The following is a 17,433-nucleotide window of genomic DNA, read 5'->3' as shown; positions in this document are numbered from 1 at the left end:
ACCTACTTCATCTTCTATAAAAACCAAGAAAAAAAAAAACATGATACCCTGTCACATTTGCCCCATATATTCATGAGGTACATACACACAAAAATACACAATTCCCTGAGTCCAGGAAATTAACAAGGACATCAATTAAAAAAGAGGTAGTATAAATCAGGAATTGTAAAGGCAACCAGGCACAACTGGCCATTGAGTAAACAGCTCTGCAAAGGCTCTTCTGACATTCAGTCAACACTGAACACACTGGCTGACTAGCATGGCGCTCTCCATCCCCGAGTATAAACAAGCGTGTATATGGCAAAGAATCTCAAGCATCAGTCAAAAATAGGCTGTGTTTCATTTAAAAAAAATGATCATGTCTATGGGTGAGTATATTATAGTATTCATACTATAAATAGGACTCAAACTTTATTACACATCTCAGTAGCACTGTAGTCTACTTCCATACTTCTACAAATGTGCTGTAACTTCCATGACCATAGCCAACCTTCTAAAGGAATCAAACATTTGAAGAGAATTAATAAATGGATATATGGGTGGTTGAGGTTTTCCACTAATGTCCCGGGGTTTAAGGCCTCTTGTTTTACTCCTGAGTAATGTCCTGAATACTGTTTGTGTAAGGCAGTACTGTTTTACTGAGATACTAGAAGGCACAGCTGTCTGTTGAGATGGCAAATGTTACATCAATAAGTATTTGTCTGAAACCAACAAGCACATAGAGTAAGTTTAGTTTATCACGCTTGCGTACAGAGGTAGTAGGTATTTCGGGTAGGAAGTCATGCTCTAATCAGCCAGTTAACAGTACTGTGTTCAAAGTCTAACAGAGACCGTTTCTCCATTTTGCCTTTACAACTCCTTAAGTAAAAACATTCATCACACAGTATGAAAAATAATAAAAAAAACACATTTAGGAAGTATTTCTGATGAAGGGTAAGGGGAGACATACAAACACAAATATAGGTAAAGCAGCGAAATGAAGTTCATCGTGTGACCAGCTGAGGTAGACATAAATCAAAGGGACTGCTTGACGTCCCTTTACAACAAAGACAAATGGCATAAAAAACCCGGAGAGTTTCTAATCCATTCACTATCCAGCAAGCCAACCTTCACAGTCAATAGATTTACTCTAAGGAACATTCTGTGGGAGAATTGTGATGTATGGGATGGGAGAAACCAGATTCCACATTCATTTGTTTTGGCTCCGTTCATTGTCCTTCGAACAGACACTAATGTTGGACGCATCTGGCTTTAAAGAAATCATCATCTTTAAAATGTTATGGGCATGTGGATTTTGTGAGGTACCATGAACAAATGTTCCTCAGCAGCAGATGCTGGCCAGTTGTGTTAGCGTTTGGTAAGGACAGGGTCCTTTGTACATTCTTCACTGCTAAATGAATATGGTGAGGGCAGAGTGCTGCTGATAACAGAGTACAGATTAATTTCATCATTGGATTCATGGGAGTAACGCCCCGAATCATTGGTCTCGTGGCTTTCCTCGCTGTTCCCCGAATGCTCTGTGTCTGCTGCTATGCTCCTTCGTATCTGGAAGGTGTGTGGATGGCCTGGTGGGGTGGAGGATGTGTCTTCTCCCATCAGTACAGTCGTACCAGGTTGGTATAAACATGTAGCCTTTACAATTCTTGAGCTGGTCTGTTGAGGAAAAATATCCGGTCATTGTTGCCACACAAAACATTCAAATACCTAAGACCTAACTGCAAGCAAACGTTTACCTGTTCCATGTGGTCTTTTTTACAGTCATTGAAAAATAACCATTTTTTCTTTGTGTTTTTTATCACAACTGGGCCATAGCCATTAATGATGAGATCTGAACCACCCTGGAAGAAAAACAGGCCTAGTTTTAAATGTCAGTATTTAAAAACAATGATGACAAAAACATCACTATAATTTGCGAATGGTATGGTGTCAATTCTTTTTTAAAGTGGTTGTAAAGGCTCAAGGTTTTTTTACCTTCATGCATTCTATTCATAAAGGTAAAAAACCTTCTGTGTGTAGCAAACCCCCATTAATACTTACATGAGCCTCATCACAATCCAGCGATGTGCACAAGAGCCTTGGCTCTCCAAAGACTCTCCCTCCTTATTGACTGAGACAGCAGCGGGAGCCAAAGAGAGAGGGGGTGGGGTCGATCCGCAGCTCTGTGTGTGAATGGACACACAGAGCAGTGGCTCGGAAGCAAGTCTCCTTGGGTGTCCCCATAGCAAGCAGCTTGCTCTGGGGGCACTCAGCAGGAGGGATGGGCCAGGAGCGCTAGCGGGGGACCCAAGGAGAGGAGGATCAGGGCTGCTCCGTGTAAAACCACTGCACAGAGCAGGTAAATATGACATGTTTGTTATTTTTAAATAAAAAAAAATATGCCTTTAATATCACTTTAAGCCATATTCAAATGCATTTGCCTGGTTTTCAAAAAGTTGAATACAACTTATTTGATGCCGTCACACAGGTTTACTGAACTTACAAAATTCATAGTGATTTATTAGCTGAAAGGATAAGCTGAAAGGCTATGGTACTGGGGATTTGGGCAAAAACTGTCATGGTATGGTTTGAAATGATTTATCCCATTAGTAGCACCTTGGTGTAGTGGTGAGTAAATAGGCAGTATTTCACAAACAGGTGTCAATGTGACTTTTTCGGGAACCCAAAATTTACCTCTTTGATTCTCAAGCAAATAGACTGTACCTCACATCAGAATTCAAGATTCCATTTAGGGATGACAGAATCTATGATCTATAGAACATGAATAATTTACGCACAAGTGTATGAAATGTAAAACTACATCTACCATCATCTAGTGTGCTTTGGAACAGGCACATGCAAGTACTTATCTCCAAACCATCTACTTACCTTTGTATCAAGGTAGCAATCTGCCTCAACAGCAGAGACTAACAGATCTGCATTCCCTTCTGGCTGATTCACAGTTTTTCGTTGTTGGCTCTCATGAGAAATGAATGCAGCTTCTTGAGGTATACGGCCATTTCCTTGAGCAAGTTTTGCAATTGTGGCTTTCCTGTGTATGAAAAAAAAATTTAATAATGGCAAAACATCACATTGTGCATACAGACAGCAATGTAGATATCAAGAGAATGAGTTTAGGTTTGCAGTATTTGACTGGTGTGTCAAAGACACCGCATCGCTTCTTAGTCATTACACCCATAGTGGCACAATGAGCAATATGATATCCGTAAGGGAATGGGTTCAGGGGTCCACTGCATGTCTTGAAATGCAGATAACCTCTCTACCTTATCCAATCAGAGAATGCCTTGTATTTATTAGAAAAATAGAGGGTATTATGTGAGTGTCGGCAGTGGCGAGTGAGTGGTCTCCTTTGTTCACTGTGCAGAGGCACAGGACCTGGAAGACTGCAGTGATCACTGTAGTAGTAGCAACTGCTGTTGATTCTCTGCAACCACAGTGGTCCCACAGGTGTGGAATATATTATATAAAGTATATATTTACATTGGTCCAAGCTGGACCAATGTCACTGTGCAGTGTCTCTTGGAAGTACACTCCCCCCCAACTCCCACATAATTAACTCACTTGCACTTTATTATTGCTTCTTGCATGTCTGCAGCCAGCATCAATACCTGGGGAATAAAGTGCCCACTACCCCATGCTGCCAACACAGTTGTTTTGTAGAGCAGCAAGCAACTGCAAGGGAACGCTGGTAAAATCAGTATATGGGGTTTAGTTATGCCCTTGTCAGACATAAGGTCACCCTGCCGTGAAAGGTGACGTCTCTTGAAGGCTAGGTTCACATATGTGTGGGTGGTGCGGCTGCGGATCCGCACCAAAATTTGTGCAGCCGCACCACCCGCACAGGGGAATGCGGACCTGCGGGCAGGTGACATTAGTTCTAATGGCACGCCACCCGCACTGGAAAATGCAACCCTACTGGGAACCAAGGTTCCCATGCGTGCTGCGTTTTCAGAAGAAGTGCAGTGACTTCTTCCCTGCATGTCACGGGACACAGGAGTCCATTCAAATGAATGGGCTCCAGTGCCCACGCAAAACGTGGCCCGCATGGCTGCATATATGTGAACCAGGGGTAAGACTTGCATAGTCTTATTTGTTTTAGTAGTGTAACTTGCCCCCATAATCACAAACTTCTTAAGCCGGCCAGGTGGATTGAAATTCGGCCCATCGATTGAGCTCAGTACAACCAGCCTGTTAGGTTTTTTATCATTTGATCCCTGCCGGCTGCAATAGCACCAGCAGTGATCATTGTATTCTGATGGATTGGAAACCTCCCGCTGTCAGAAGACAATAGTGGAACTGACTGTTGATGGGGAAATTGAGTGATTTTCCTTCCTTTAACCCATGGCTGAAGGAAAGAAAATTGTAAAATGTATGGCCTGCCTTAGCAGTTATTGAAATGTTTGATTATTTGTGAATATGATTAAAATAGTCCTTTATGAACCAACTGGTATTTCAGGTTTAATGGCCTTTTAGCATTTCCCCTAATAGATACTTTCCACAAATTCCATAAAGATGAATATATTTGTTCTAGTTCTACAGTTTTGACCTAATTTTTTTAATTACAACTGTTACTTCCTGCTGAAACATGAGATCATTCCTATGGTTAGGTTCAAACTTGGCAGCACCTGCAACCACCCACAGCCGAATTGCGCTGCTCTTTCAAGATGCGCGGGGCTGCCATTAATTTCAGCTGTACTTACCTCCGTGGATGATGACATGTCAATGCCAATGCAGAAAGTATAGCGGATTGGGGATTTGAAAATTTTCCTCTTTTCCCTCTTCTTTCTGCGCAGCTTCAGGGACCAACCAGAGCAATTCTGATTGGTCAGCCCCTGGAGGGGGGGGGTAAGCAGCTATGTAATGGTGTGGTGGTATATTTTCTTGGCACTAGCAAGGTCTACCTAACACACTGGTTTGTGTATATATATATAAATATATGCGCATTTGTATATACTGTATCTCCTTTCCCTCCCACTGGCTTTCAGCTGCAACAGAGGGAGCCATACAGGGGATCAGTTCCAGTAAATGCCCCCCCTCCGCCATATCCATCACCCTCCCTGTACACCAAATTTCCTCCTACTGCCCAGGCCCCCCTGTTTGCCTCCACCCCTGCAGTGCTGTCAGCTTTTTTCCTCTCCTTCCCGCAGTCAGCTGCAAGCACACAGCATGATCCTTCAGGATGGAGAGTGGGGGAAGGGTCTGGTAAATATGTCACATTTACCAGCCTGGTTCTTTCCTGAATGAACACAATGAGTTATCGGTACCAATCACTCTCCGAGTTCATTCATAACTGAAGCATATCATTTTGTTTTTGGGGGTGGGGTGTCGCTGTCAGGCTGGCTGTATGGGGTCCCATTGTTTCCAACATATGGATAACATACAACATTGCAGCTTCAGACTTTCACTCAGTATGCACAGTAAATACCTCAAGATGCCATTGTACAACATACTGTATATGGCACATATATTTTATACTCTTCGTTAATCTGAAATACCAACCTGGCTCTGCCACGATTAATCAGAATAAGCACACATATGAGAATACATGTTAATGCAATGCACACTCCAACAACAATTCCTGTCATTGATTTCTGGTCCAGATGGTAGAAACTGGAATAATCTGCAATATAGAAGCCATTTAGAAAGTCCGTCATTGCCTAAATTGCTGTGAAACAAATCAAAATACGCAAGATCAGCAAAGTACACATCTGTAAAGTGCAGTCCCGGTGATTATAATTACACACACTTAGCACAGAACACATTACAAGTCAGTGAATACCATTGGACAGGTTCATATGCGCAAACTGTCATGTTTAACAGCTTAGAACCCTAGTGCTCTGGGACTTAAAATAATAATGGAATAGAAGTAAGGTCATGTCTGTGCAATATCAAGGTGGTCTCCTTTGTACCCATATGCAATTCCGATTAGGTGGTAGAAGATCAATACAAAGACAAACCTGTCACTTACACAAAAGAGCACATCAAACCTGGATAAATGGGCAGTGTCTATAAATACACAGGGAACGATGGCTCTATGTCATAGTTATATAGTGAACGCTGCATGGTCCCTGTGCTTCCATTAGGCTTCAGAGAATTGCTGGCATGCACCACAGACTCCTGACTGGTTCAGAATGGCCACAGACAGTTTAAAGTGATTCTTCGATGAGAAAGTATGGAGCAGCCATTGTTGGCCCTCTTTTAAAAATAGTCGCTGCTTGGCCATGTCTGGCTTCAACAATTTAGAATCACAGACCTGGGAACAAGTATGTTTTAAATGAGTATCAAAAAGTGTCAGAATTCTTTATCTAGATGTTTGTTCCAGGTCAGAGACTTGAAAAGCATTGAAGCCAAAGTATCAATATGAGAGCCAATAGAGATCAGACATGGCAGCTCCCATACTTTTTCATAGACAGTCATTTTAATGTGATCATCTAAGCCAGTGGTTGTCAATTTACAAGGTACAGTATATGAAGCCTCAATGTGGCCCCTGATATCACCAAAGGGTCACATACGATATATATAATTTATTGCTACAAAAGACTGTCAAAGACAGAAGATTTACAAGAGGAGATGGTCATAGACTCTGCTACAGTGGTTGTTGGAGACTGTCAGAGAGTAGGGGCATGTTACATGAAATTGTAGTGATCACAACTATTAGGGCACTTTCACACTGATCTGTAGCAAAAACATGCTAAAAACACATACCGTATGTGTGTTTGCTGTAATTTTGGTGCATTTTTCACAGGACAAGTGACTTAAAATACGCATAAAAAAACGCAACACAGGTGCATTCTTGATTACTTTTTGCCGTGTTTTGAATGCATTTCAATGGGGTGGTGCATTTTTGGTGCAGTTTTCTAAACTGACCAAATATGTCCCAAAAATGCGACAAACAGGATTTTTTTCACTGCACAGAACCACAACGGACCAGTGTGAAGACATACACAGACATACATAGGGAAACATTTTTCTTCAGCTTTTTTTGTGCTCTCAGCACTTCACAAACTCCTCAGTGTAAAAGCAGCCTTACAGACCCACTACGAATTAAAACTCCCACTGCTGACTTCTGGTTCCGAGGGCTGCACTGCAAATACCAAGGGGCTGTATGTGGCCCTGGGTCCCCAGGCTGGGCACCAGGGGTCTATGCTCGTGCATTTCATACATCCATAAATGGATACATTTAGTGCTGAATATTTTTCATGACATGCGTGTATAACAAAACAACTAGGAACCGTAGTTTACATATGGATAGCTAAATAAATAAATGCCTGCATGTAAAGCTGGCCATAGCCCGCAAAGATTTTTTCCCAAACATTTGCATTTGAAAAACTTATTGACAAATATTGAATGACATAAAAATATCCAATACCCACCATTTTATTCTGTGGGGCTTCTGCTTAAAAAAAAGTATATAATGTTTGGGGGTTCTAAGTATTTTTCTATAAAAAAAATATGTTCTTTACATGAAGGAGAGGGAAGTCAGAATTGGCCTGGACTGGTAGTTGTTAAAGCGGAATTCCACCCAAAAGGGGAAGTTCTGCTTTAAAGATTGGTCCCCCGCTCCCCATGAAGGTATGGCACCTTTGGGGAGCGGGGGGGATGGACGGGTATCCGAATTTGACAGGTCCCACTTCCGCTGCGATCGCCTAGGTGAGCGGAAGTTGTCCTCCTACCCTCCCTCCCCAAAGTCTTGTGGGAAACACGACAGGTCCCAGAAGACGACGGAGCCATTCGGGAAGAGCAGAGCTACTCGCGCATGTGCAGTGAGCACCCAGCTGTGAAGCCGCAAGCCGTCACAGCCGGGTGCCCACACTGAAGATGCCGGCGCCTGGAATACAGGACAGCCAGTGAAATGGGCTGTGGTGGGGGCACCGCGGGATCGTGGGACAGGTGAGTGGCTGTTTTTTAAAAGTCAGCAGCTACAGAGTGAGTGGAACTCCGCTTTAAGTAAATCAACTTCGATGTTTCAGATAAAGTGACACACGTATTTGCCTGGCTATATCTACTGTAGAACATTTTTTTTATATTCTTCTGAGCTCCTCATTTAATTATATATGTCATTTTTGAAACCTCATTTTTTGTCATGATTTTGGTACAGTAAAAATTACAGCTATAAAATGGGCATAATTTAGTATTGCTGATTTGGAACTTTTCCCTAAGAACTGCAGGATTGCAAGTTCCATGATGTATGATTTGGACTTGCACTTACACCCACGTATAAATCACTGTCATTAATTTGTTTATTTTACGTTTATTACAGCGACAGTGGATCACCTCTGTATACAGTTATTGGTATGCTTGAACAGTCTCGCTCCGTATGGGGTCATTTGTCTCTGCTATGCAAACTATGGCAGGGCAGAAACAAAAGCATGTCTGGAAGAATTGCTGCTTCCGAGTAAATAATAAAACTGTTTCGTTTTGTTTATTTCCTAACTGACCTTGACTGTTGGCAGAATTAGAATGCTTTGACTTCATGCTGCTGTGTACCATCTCCTTGGGATGAACATCCAGCTCCACTGTGTTAGAAAAGGGTCCTTCACCTACTTCATTGGAAGCTGAGATCTTGATCAGGTAGATGTTTCCAGGCAGCAGGTTTTCCAGCAAAGCCATTGTTATTGCTCCTGTAATGTAACATTCAGGTTAAATCATACATGCAGAAAGGATCAACTAAAATTCACATTCACTAAACAGACTTAATAATAGTAGTAGAGCTCAGTCAGCTGAAAGCTTTCTTTCCCATGACTACCAATGCTCAATGCACTAGCTATATGATCACTATTTATATAACCTGGATTTTCAGCAATGAGAGCCAATGAGTGTTGATAACCATCATATGTTTTAATAATTAAATCATTTAATATAGGTTAATGAATTGAGACTTTATTTAGTTTTCAAAACTGGTGACTCTGCCATGTCATTCACTTGAAAGCTGATATAGATACTTAACACGCCCAAGATCTGAAAATTCCTCATTGCAGTTGGGCTGTGCCGGCAATGCAAGGGTTCCCTACTGGTTTAGGTCTAGGCGGGGAAAGTAAAAGCACTTTTACTTACCCGATCATCCACTACCCTGGCAGACGGCACTGCACCATGCTCCGGCAGGGACTGTCCCTCGCCGTCGTCATATGACATCAGGACCTTATGCAGGCCATACATGGTTCGAATTCTGAACGATTTTTTGTCCGAACATCGAACACATCGTTCACTCGGTAATCCGATGGTGCCATCAATGATTTTGAAAATTGGCCGACCAAGTCATAAAGTTCACCCCATATAACAGGCAAAACTTCTGTTCCTTCCAGCTCACGGCTCATGCGCACATTCTTTTTGGAAAAACGATCGTACGATTTGACCATCATTGAGTCGAAAAACAGTAGTTTTTCACAAATTTTCCAACATGCCCGATCACCGAAAAGGGGAAAAACCACGAAAATCAGAAGGTGCCATTGACCCACTAAGAGAACGAAAATCGGCTGATTATTCTTAGGTCCAAATTTCGACCCATGTATGGCTGGCCTTAGACCGCTGGAGCATGGGGAGAAGATGCTGTGCACTGGTCTAACAGCATGGAGGTAACTGAGGACTAGGAAAAGAAATCATCTTTTCTACGCACCCTAGATATTAATGAGCAGCAGGGTTGCCAACCGTCAGTAAATTTACGGACAGTTTAGAAAAATCCGCGTTTTACAACTGTCTGTAAATATCAGGGGCTGATCATTTGTCATGCTGTGTTGACTTTTGTAAGTGTAAACCAACGAAATTACTTGTTATGTGTATTGTCGGTGTTTCCATATTGGGATTATACTGTTTAAATATTGATTGCCTTAGTTTTTAATGTCATTCTTCAGTTTGTCAGTAAAATAATGTGCTCTGTCAGTAAACTTTCCATGTTTTATCAGCACAAAAATGTTGGCAACACTGATGAGCAGGTAACTTTGGCAGTGCAGGCATGGCCCACTGCAAGGAATAATTTTCAAGTTTCTGGGACTTTGGCTGTTAGGGATAAAAAAACAGATAAAACTATAAGGTAGTCCATAATAGAATTAAGCTGACACTTGGTACAAACCATAAAACCGAGAATCTTTATTGGCAACATGTAAAAATACATTAATAGTATGCAAACATGTTTCGGCTATAGCTATAATGAAGGCTGTTATAGCAGAAACATGATAACGTTCTATTAATGTGTTTGTACATGTAGCCAATAAAGATTCTCGGTTTTATGGATCGTACCGAGTGTCGGCTTAAGACAAACAATCGAAACCAGCGCTGAGATCTTCATGCAGACTAAAAGGAATTCACAATGGCAAACGAAGAGGTGCAGCCCTTCAAAGATCGGGAAATCTGGGTACTAATGAACATAGTTTACAAGTGTCGCCTTAGTTCTATTATGGACTACTTTGCTTAAGTGTGGGAACAGTTTTGCCAGAACACCCCTCTTCAGTCATAGGAAGCTGAGTCAGCTGTTAAGCGTGGGTATTGTATATTCATTTAAAAATATAAAGTGTCTGGTACTTATTCTGGTGAGTGTTAGTCTTGGGAGGTAAAATACTATAAGGGGTGATGGGTCTAGTGTACATAAACTCTCCACTCCTCGCACGATCTCCTACTCTCTAGCTCCCTTGTCCCCTCCTCCCATGCTCGTCTTCAAGACTTCTCCAGAGCCTCCCCCCCTCTGGAACTCTCTACCCCAATTTATCAAACTATCTCTGACTCTACTCACTTTTAGACGATCTTTGAAAACCTATCTCTTCAGGGAAGCCTATCCTGCCTTCAGCTAATAATGGAATCTTCTATTCCTCCTACCAGTCCATCCCCCACAGTTATTACCTTTTGTACCACTAGCCCCTTTCTCTTAAATTGTAAGCTCCAAGGAGCAGGGCCCTCCTAACCCTTTTGTATTGAACTGTATTCTTGCTGTATTGTCTCCCTTTATATTGTAAAGCGCTGAGCAAACTGTTGGTGCTATATAAATCCTGTATAATAATAATAAACGTTTAGTAAATAGTTTGGGGTTGATTTACTAAAACTGACGAGTGCAAAATCTGGTGCAGCTGTGCATGGTAGCCAATCGGCTTCTGGCTTCAGCTTGTTCAATTAAGCTTTGACAATAAAACCTGGAAGGTGATTGGTTTCCATGCAGATATGTACCAAATTTTCCCTTCTCCAGTTTTAGTAAATCAACCCCTTTGTATTCTAAGATGCTATGCTCTGCAAAAATTAATTTGCACATAATTTATTTGGTGTCTGCTGGAGCTATAAGGCAGAAAGCAAAACTGAGCAGACTAACAATACTTTCTAAGTGCCACCTACAAGTATGTTTATTAACCCCTTGACGCCGACGTTACACAAATATGCGGCTTCACAGAACTGGGCTTTTTTTCGTGGGGCCGCATATTTGTGTACCTGTCTTTCTGCTGGGAGCACGCTGCACAGCGTGCTCCCAGCACAAACACCAGGGTGTCACTGAGAGCCCCAGGTCCCGTTCTAACGATTGGGACCCGGAACTCCCGATTCCGGGTCGCATGATCGCTGTGATAGCCTTTGATTGCCTATCATAGTGATCAGTCACTGTACAGTCCAGTGTTCCAGCAGCAGCACTAGCAACTTCCCCTCTGCAGCTGGATGTAAAGAGAGTCAGTCTTAGCGTTCAGGTGGATGACATCATTAGCTCCACCTTGGCCAATCAGAGGAAGCCTTGTATTCATTAATAAAAATACAAGCCTTCTCCTGAATGGTGGAGATGCCCACTCTCTTTATATCCTGCATCAATGCTGGTTACTGTATGTAGCTAATGCTACATCAGTCTATTACAGCAGCACCAGACTGTTCTAGAGTAGAAATAAAAACTACTCATAGTAAAAGTAAACCTGGAATTCTCTTTTAGCTCTTTAGGGATGTAATCATGCCAGATTTTGTACTCATGTCATACTGCAGAACAATAAGGTTTATTGTGGTAGCTATTGAGTAATTCATTAGTGGCTTAATGCATATGACTGTCGTTAATTATTAACTTCTTCTCTCAGTCTCACTGTCACAAAACTGCAGTCTTAATTTACAAGGCAGAGAATTTAAACACCCTTTGTGGTTCATCACAAATGACTGCACTCATGTATATATGTGAAGGAACTCATCAGTTATCATAGGAGATGAACATTATACCTCGCACACCACAAAGGTCAAGTTCCAGCGGTGTAAAGTCTGCCTGTAGACCACAGAACCTTTGTCGGGTGCTGGTTACATGCATTCATTTAGAGGTCCATTAATAATGAACAGCCAAGTCAGGCAGCTAAACGTTATGAAGCACTGTCACCACTACCTTGCAATTATTACTAAAAGCCATGACAATGACACAGCTCAGCGTTTCAAAGACTTTCCATCGCAGCTGTGTTAAAAAGATAAATCAACCGTTTCCTTGTGATCAATGGTTTCCATTGTGATATGCATTGGTGGAATGACCAAACGGTAACAAAATGTCAGAGCTGCAAAGTGAGTGCAACTTGGTCATAGCCTGCTCAAAGGCTTGATGGCTATCCTATACAGATAACTAAAGTGGAAATAATCTTTCAATCAACATGAAATATTATGAATGCTTATTCTGCTAGCCTTGGTAAATAGATTGAAAGTTGTTTTATATTTACTTGTTTTAGGGTACATTTACACAAGGTGCAGTGGGACTGCGTTGGGAGACTATTCCAGCAGAATCCCACAGTACCCCCACCACAAGACAAGGCAAAATGTAGTCTCCGGAGTGACCGATTCACATCACTACATTGCGTTGCGGTCAGGGGTGTATTTACCACAAGGCAAACAAGGCATTTGCCTAGGGCGGCATTTTTTAGGGGAGCAGCACTGTCCCCCAGAAGAAGGGACATATGCGGCATAGGGACGAGGTGGGATCTGAGAGGAGATGCTTGAAGGTGTATGCAGAGCCTGACTGTCATTCCCAGGGATGTGAGGAGATGTGGGGTGTTAGTAGAAGGCTCTCTCGGGTGGGGGTTGGGATGGGGCAGGGGTGTTGTTGGTCACTGTCAGGTGTGTGTGTGTGTATGTGTGTGGGGGGGTCCGGTGTTGGTCGGTGTCAGGCTCTCTCCGCTGGGGAGGGGGGGGGGCGTCCGTTTTCGGTGTAGCCTAGGGCAGCACAAAACCTAAATGCACCACTGGTTGCGGTGTTCACTGAAAGAAAAATACTGCATGCAGTTCAATTTTCCAGCCAAGCGCAGTCACGGCACACCGGCTGATAGGACTTCAAGAAATCCAAGAAAATATCCAATTGCCTCTCGGGGGATCAGGGAAGCATTTTTTCCCCTGATGGAGGAAATTGGATCATGCTTTGCTGGGTTTTTTGCTGGGTTTTTTTGCCTTCCTCTAGATCAACGGTGGGTATTGGATAGTGTGCATGGAAGTTTTCTATTTGTGTGTGTCTTTTTTTTCTCTGTTGGCAAACTGGATGGACTTGCATCTTACAGATAGTTACAGATTAACTATGTAACTATATGAAATGTCACTGTCTGACATTTCAATAAAGTTTGTTTAAGAAACAAAAGTGAACAGTGCTATGCACTGGGATTGGCACATCACCACTGCCTTCGCTGCAACACACACCAACCGCTGAGTTGTAATGCAGTAGCTGGTGTGAATGTACCCTTAAACCTTTTTTTTACATTCTTCAGTTGCTTCCTGCTTTCTGGCCTAGTCCAAAATGATCTCATACATCCCAGGAGTCTTCATGGGCATTTTTCTTTCATTTGGAGGCGAGGAGGAGGGGCTTAAGATGACTGTAGCTAGAAATGCTGGGGGGGGGGGGTGTTTATCAAAGTGATTTCTCAACAAAATATTTTTTTCAATTGCAGGTACTTATATATCGCCATCAATGTATGCAGTGTTTTACATATATATTGTACATTCACATCTGCCCTAACCCTCAAGGGGTGTACAATCGAAGGTCCCTAACTCACATTCATACATCGACACACATCAAACACCTCCTGCTCTCAGGGACCCAGATCAGAAGAAGGTCAATCGAATAAAATGATAAACGTTCATCCAACACTGATCAAAGGTTGTGCAGCTCTAACACGAAGCTGGGAAAGCTCAATATAGACTGTAGTAGAGAACAAAAAACAAAGTGCACGGTCTGAGGAAGTAGGGACCCCCCCTTCGAAACGTGTCAGCTTGACCAAGAGTTTATCTCCCTTCCAGATGGAACTTGCATGTGTCTCCTAACCCTGTGTTTGGTTTTGGATGTTAAATGCCTTTTTTACTGCTACTCTTTTGAGTATAATTTATCAATAAAATGCGCAAGGTTGGTGCGCTTTGTTTTTTGTTCTCTACTACAGTCACATTCATACATACTAGGGCCAATTTAGACAGGAGCCAATTAACCTACCAGCAGAGGCAGACTGACCATTTGGAAACTCGGGCACTGCCCAAGGGCCCAGGGTCAGTAGGGGGCCCCATGAGATGCCCCTGGTACCTTTTTCATAGGCTTTTTTGAGTTTGGGCAAGGACACAGGGGCTCCATGATCCCCTATTGCCCAAGGGCCCCATGAGATGTCAGTTTGCCCCTGCCTGGTACCTTTTTCATAGGCTTTTTTGAGTTTGGGTAAGGACACAGGGGCCCCATGATCCCCTATTGCCCAGGGGCCCCATGAGTTGTCAGTCCGCCCCTGCCTACCAGCATGTCTCTGGGGTGTGGGAGGAAACCAGAGGAAATCCACACAGGCACAGGGAGAACATGCAAACTCCAGGCAGGTGGTGCTGTGGTTGAGATTTGAACTGACAACCCTAGTACTGCCAGGCGGAAGTGCTAACCATTTAGCCACTGTGCTGCCCAGCATGGAGACATGGATGATGGGTGAATGAGTTTGCTTTGAATATTAAAAATGAATTAAACTGCGTGCTTCGATGAAGTTTAGTTCCGCTTTAAGGCTGGCAGAACATGCATGGCCAGCATAACTTACTGGAAAAAGAAGCGGGGACAAAACAGTGGTTGTCAGGCATAATGTTGCACTTAATTGAGATAAAGCTACTTTATGATTCAAGGGCTTCATTCTCCGACTGCAATGCACAAGGCTTTTAAAGTGTGACCTCCAGAGCCATGCCTTTGTGCAGCCTGGAAGAATCAAAGCAATAACGGAAAACTTCATAAAGTGAGAACTGTCCACAGTGCTATTCACAAGGTGTTATGAAGTGTTAGGTGAGCGGCCCACTCTCAGCAGCAGCTGTGTCTTGTCCTTTGTGACACAACCTTTGCTATAATGTGCCTGTGTGTTATAAAGCTGTCATGGGGTTTGGATACTTCACAGACTTTCAGACTATAAAACACTGATCAAAATACCCGCTATAAAGACTGCCAGTCTGATTGACTTTCAAGGGGAAGTTAGATCTAAAGCTTCCCATGCATAACCTCTACATGAAAAAAAAGAAACATCTGTAGGAGCCTTCAGGGTGTTTTAGTCGGTGCAAGTCCATTAACTCATTAATTAATTCACTGTTTCAGCATTAACGGCTTTTAACTACAACTCCTTCCAGTGAAGCCAAAAAAAGATACGTATCAAAAAATGTTTACTAACTGGTGTCAAAAACACCTCCGTACCCTAAGGCTACATGTACATATATATAACGTATAAAGCCATTTAAAACTCTGCCCCAAATTACATCACCGGTCTTGTCTCTAAATATCACCCAAACCATACTCTCTGCTCCTCGCAAGACCTTCTACTCTCTAGCTCCCTTGTCTCCTCCTCCCATGCTCGTCTCCAGGATTTCTCCAGAGCTTCCCCCATCCTCTGGAACTTTCTACCCCAATTTATCAGACTATCGCCTATTCTGCTCACTTTTAAGTGATCTCTGAAAACCTATCTCTTCAGGGAAGCCTATCCTGCCCTCAGCTAATACTGGAATCTTATACTCTTCCAACCAGTCCATCCCCAACAGTTACTACCTTTTGTACCACTAGCCCCTCCCTCCTAGATTGTAAGCTCCAAGGAGCAGGGCCCTCCTATCCCTCTTGTATTGAACTGTATTGTTGCTGTATTGTCTCCCGTTATATTGTAAAGCGCTGAGCAAACTGTTGGCGCTATATAAATCCTGTATAATAATATAATAATATTGTACATTAGCCTACACTGACCATGGCCGTAGGAAAAAAGCAAAATGAGGCAAAAACACATGTAAATGTGGTTTTTGCCCGTTTTTTTTCCCCTGCAGCCAGCTTTCAAAGCGTTCCTATCCTGAACGTGGCAGCTCCTAAACTCTGCTAATAGCCTATATATACATGGACACATAGGCTTTTGTGGTGTTGAGTTTAGGAGTTGTGGCAAAAAAACGTTTAGTTTAGGAGCTGCTAGTGTAGCTGAAGCCTAACCCTCTCTGTATGAGACATATCTTTACTAATTCATCAATATGTCGTATGAATTGTATAAAGCCAGAAGAAGGAAACTAACCATTCAGAAAACTTCCACAATAGGTAAAAAAGAAGTATGGTCATATTTCTCTTGTGGGTCACAGGGGTGCACATACTTGTGCTGAAGCCTGCTGTAGATTAACATCACAGAGTGGTCCAGGCTCTGGAAGGATCCTGACAATATTGTTGGGATCCACTCAGATGCCTGACCAGCAGCTGGTTCTGCCTCTCAGCACGCAGCTGAAAGCCTGAGCCAGCCACTCCCATCCCCTCCACAGCCCAGTGCTCCTGTGAGCACTGGAGGGGCAGAGCAGAGAGTGGTGACTGACAGTCTCCGCTCACTGCTTACTGAAGACCAAGTACTGAGTGAACAGTGGTGACTGCTCTGTTCTCTGGCTTGGAGCCAACAGGGGACAGATGCAGCAGGAAGTGAGTATGTCTGTTTGTTTTTTTAAATCCCACACTTCTCTTTAAAGTGGAACTTCACTCTCTCTATCAACATTGACTATGTTTAATCCTTATGCTGCTAACATTACTAAATGGATAGGAAAGTATATCATATTTACTTGTATAAGGGGAGCTGCACACTGAAGGTTTTCTACCTTAATGAAGAGAATGCACTAAGGTAAAAAACCTTTCTACCTCTAGAACCACTTTAAGGCCCTGTTCACATGACCGTTCTAATGAGATCCAGCTGTTAAGTTTTTCCAATGGATCCGAATGGAAACTCAATATTAGTCTATAGACAGGTGGATATAAATGCATATCTTCTTACATCCAAAAAAAAGAGAGAAAAAAAGGAAAAGGTTTGTGTCCTTTAGAGCTCATGTACACGGGGCGTTTGGAAAACTCTTCTAAACTATGGAAACTGACTGCTGGAAAACGTAGGTTAAAAAACCCTCAGTTTAGCCGTGTTTGCATACCGTGTTTATGTGCGTTTGTGTTTAGAAGTGTTTTTAAAAAATAACCTCAGGAGACCTTCCCAAATGCCCAGAATGCACTGAAAAATAGTAAAAAAATTAACTATA

General features: G+C 42.6%; 1 protein-coding gene across 1 annotated transcript in view; it reads right to left on the bottom strand.

Moving 5' to 3' along the window:
• Positions 1-1,246: 1,246 nt before the first annotated feature.
• The window catches only part of PRTG (protogenin), a 176,494-nt gene continuing 160,307 nt past the window's right edge, over positions 1,247-17,433 (bottom strand). The window contains exons 15-19 of the mRNA XM_089668083.1: positions 8,436-8,618; positions 5,497-5,617; positions 2,866-3,028; positions 1,734-1,838; positions 1,247-1,653 (exon numbers count right to left, since the gene is read on the bottom strand). Coding sequence (XP_089524209.1) covers positions 1,348-1,653; positions 1,734-1,838; positions 2,866-3,028; positions 5,497-5,617; positions 8,436-8,618 — 878 coding nt within the window. The 3' untranslated portion in view covers positions 1,247-1,347. The remainder of the gene's footprint in view (positions 1,654-1,733; positions 1,839-2,865; positions 3,029-5,496; positions 5,618-8,435; positions 8,619-17,433) is intronic.

The sequence above is a fragment of the Staurois parvus genome, unplaced genomic scaffold, assembly GCF_062004578.1.
Source record: "Staurois parvus isolate SC_StPar_1 unplaced genomic scaffold, SC_StPar_1.0 ptg000054l, whole genome shotgun sequence".
NCBI classification, from domain to species: Eukaryota; Metazoa; Chordata; class Amphibia; order Anura; family Ranidae; genus Staurois; species Staurois parvus.
Note: the sequence above shows the minus strand (reverse complement) of the source record. Positions and strands in the feature narration are given on the sequence as shown.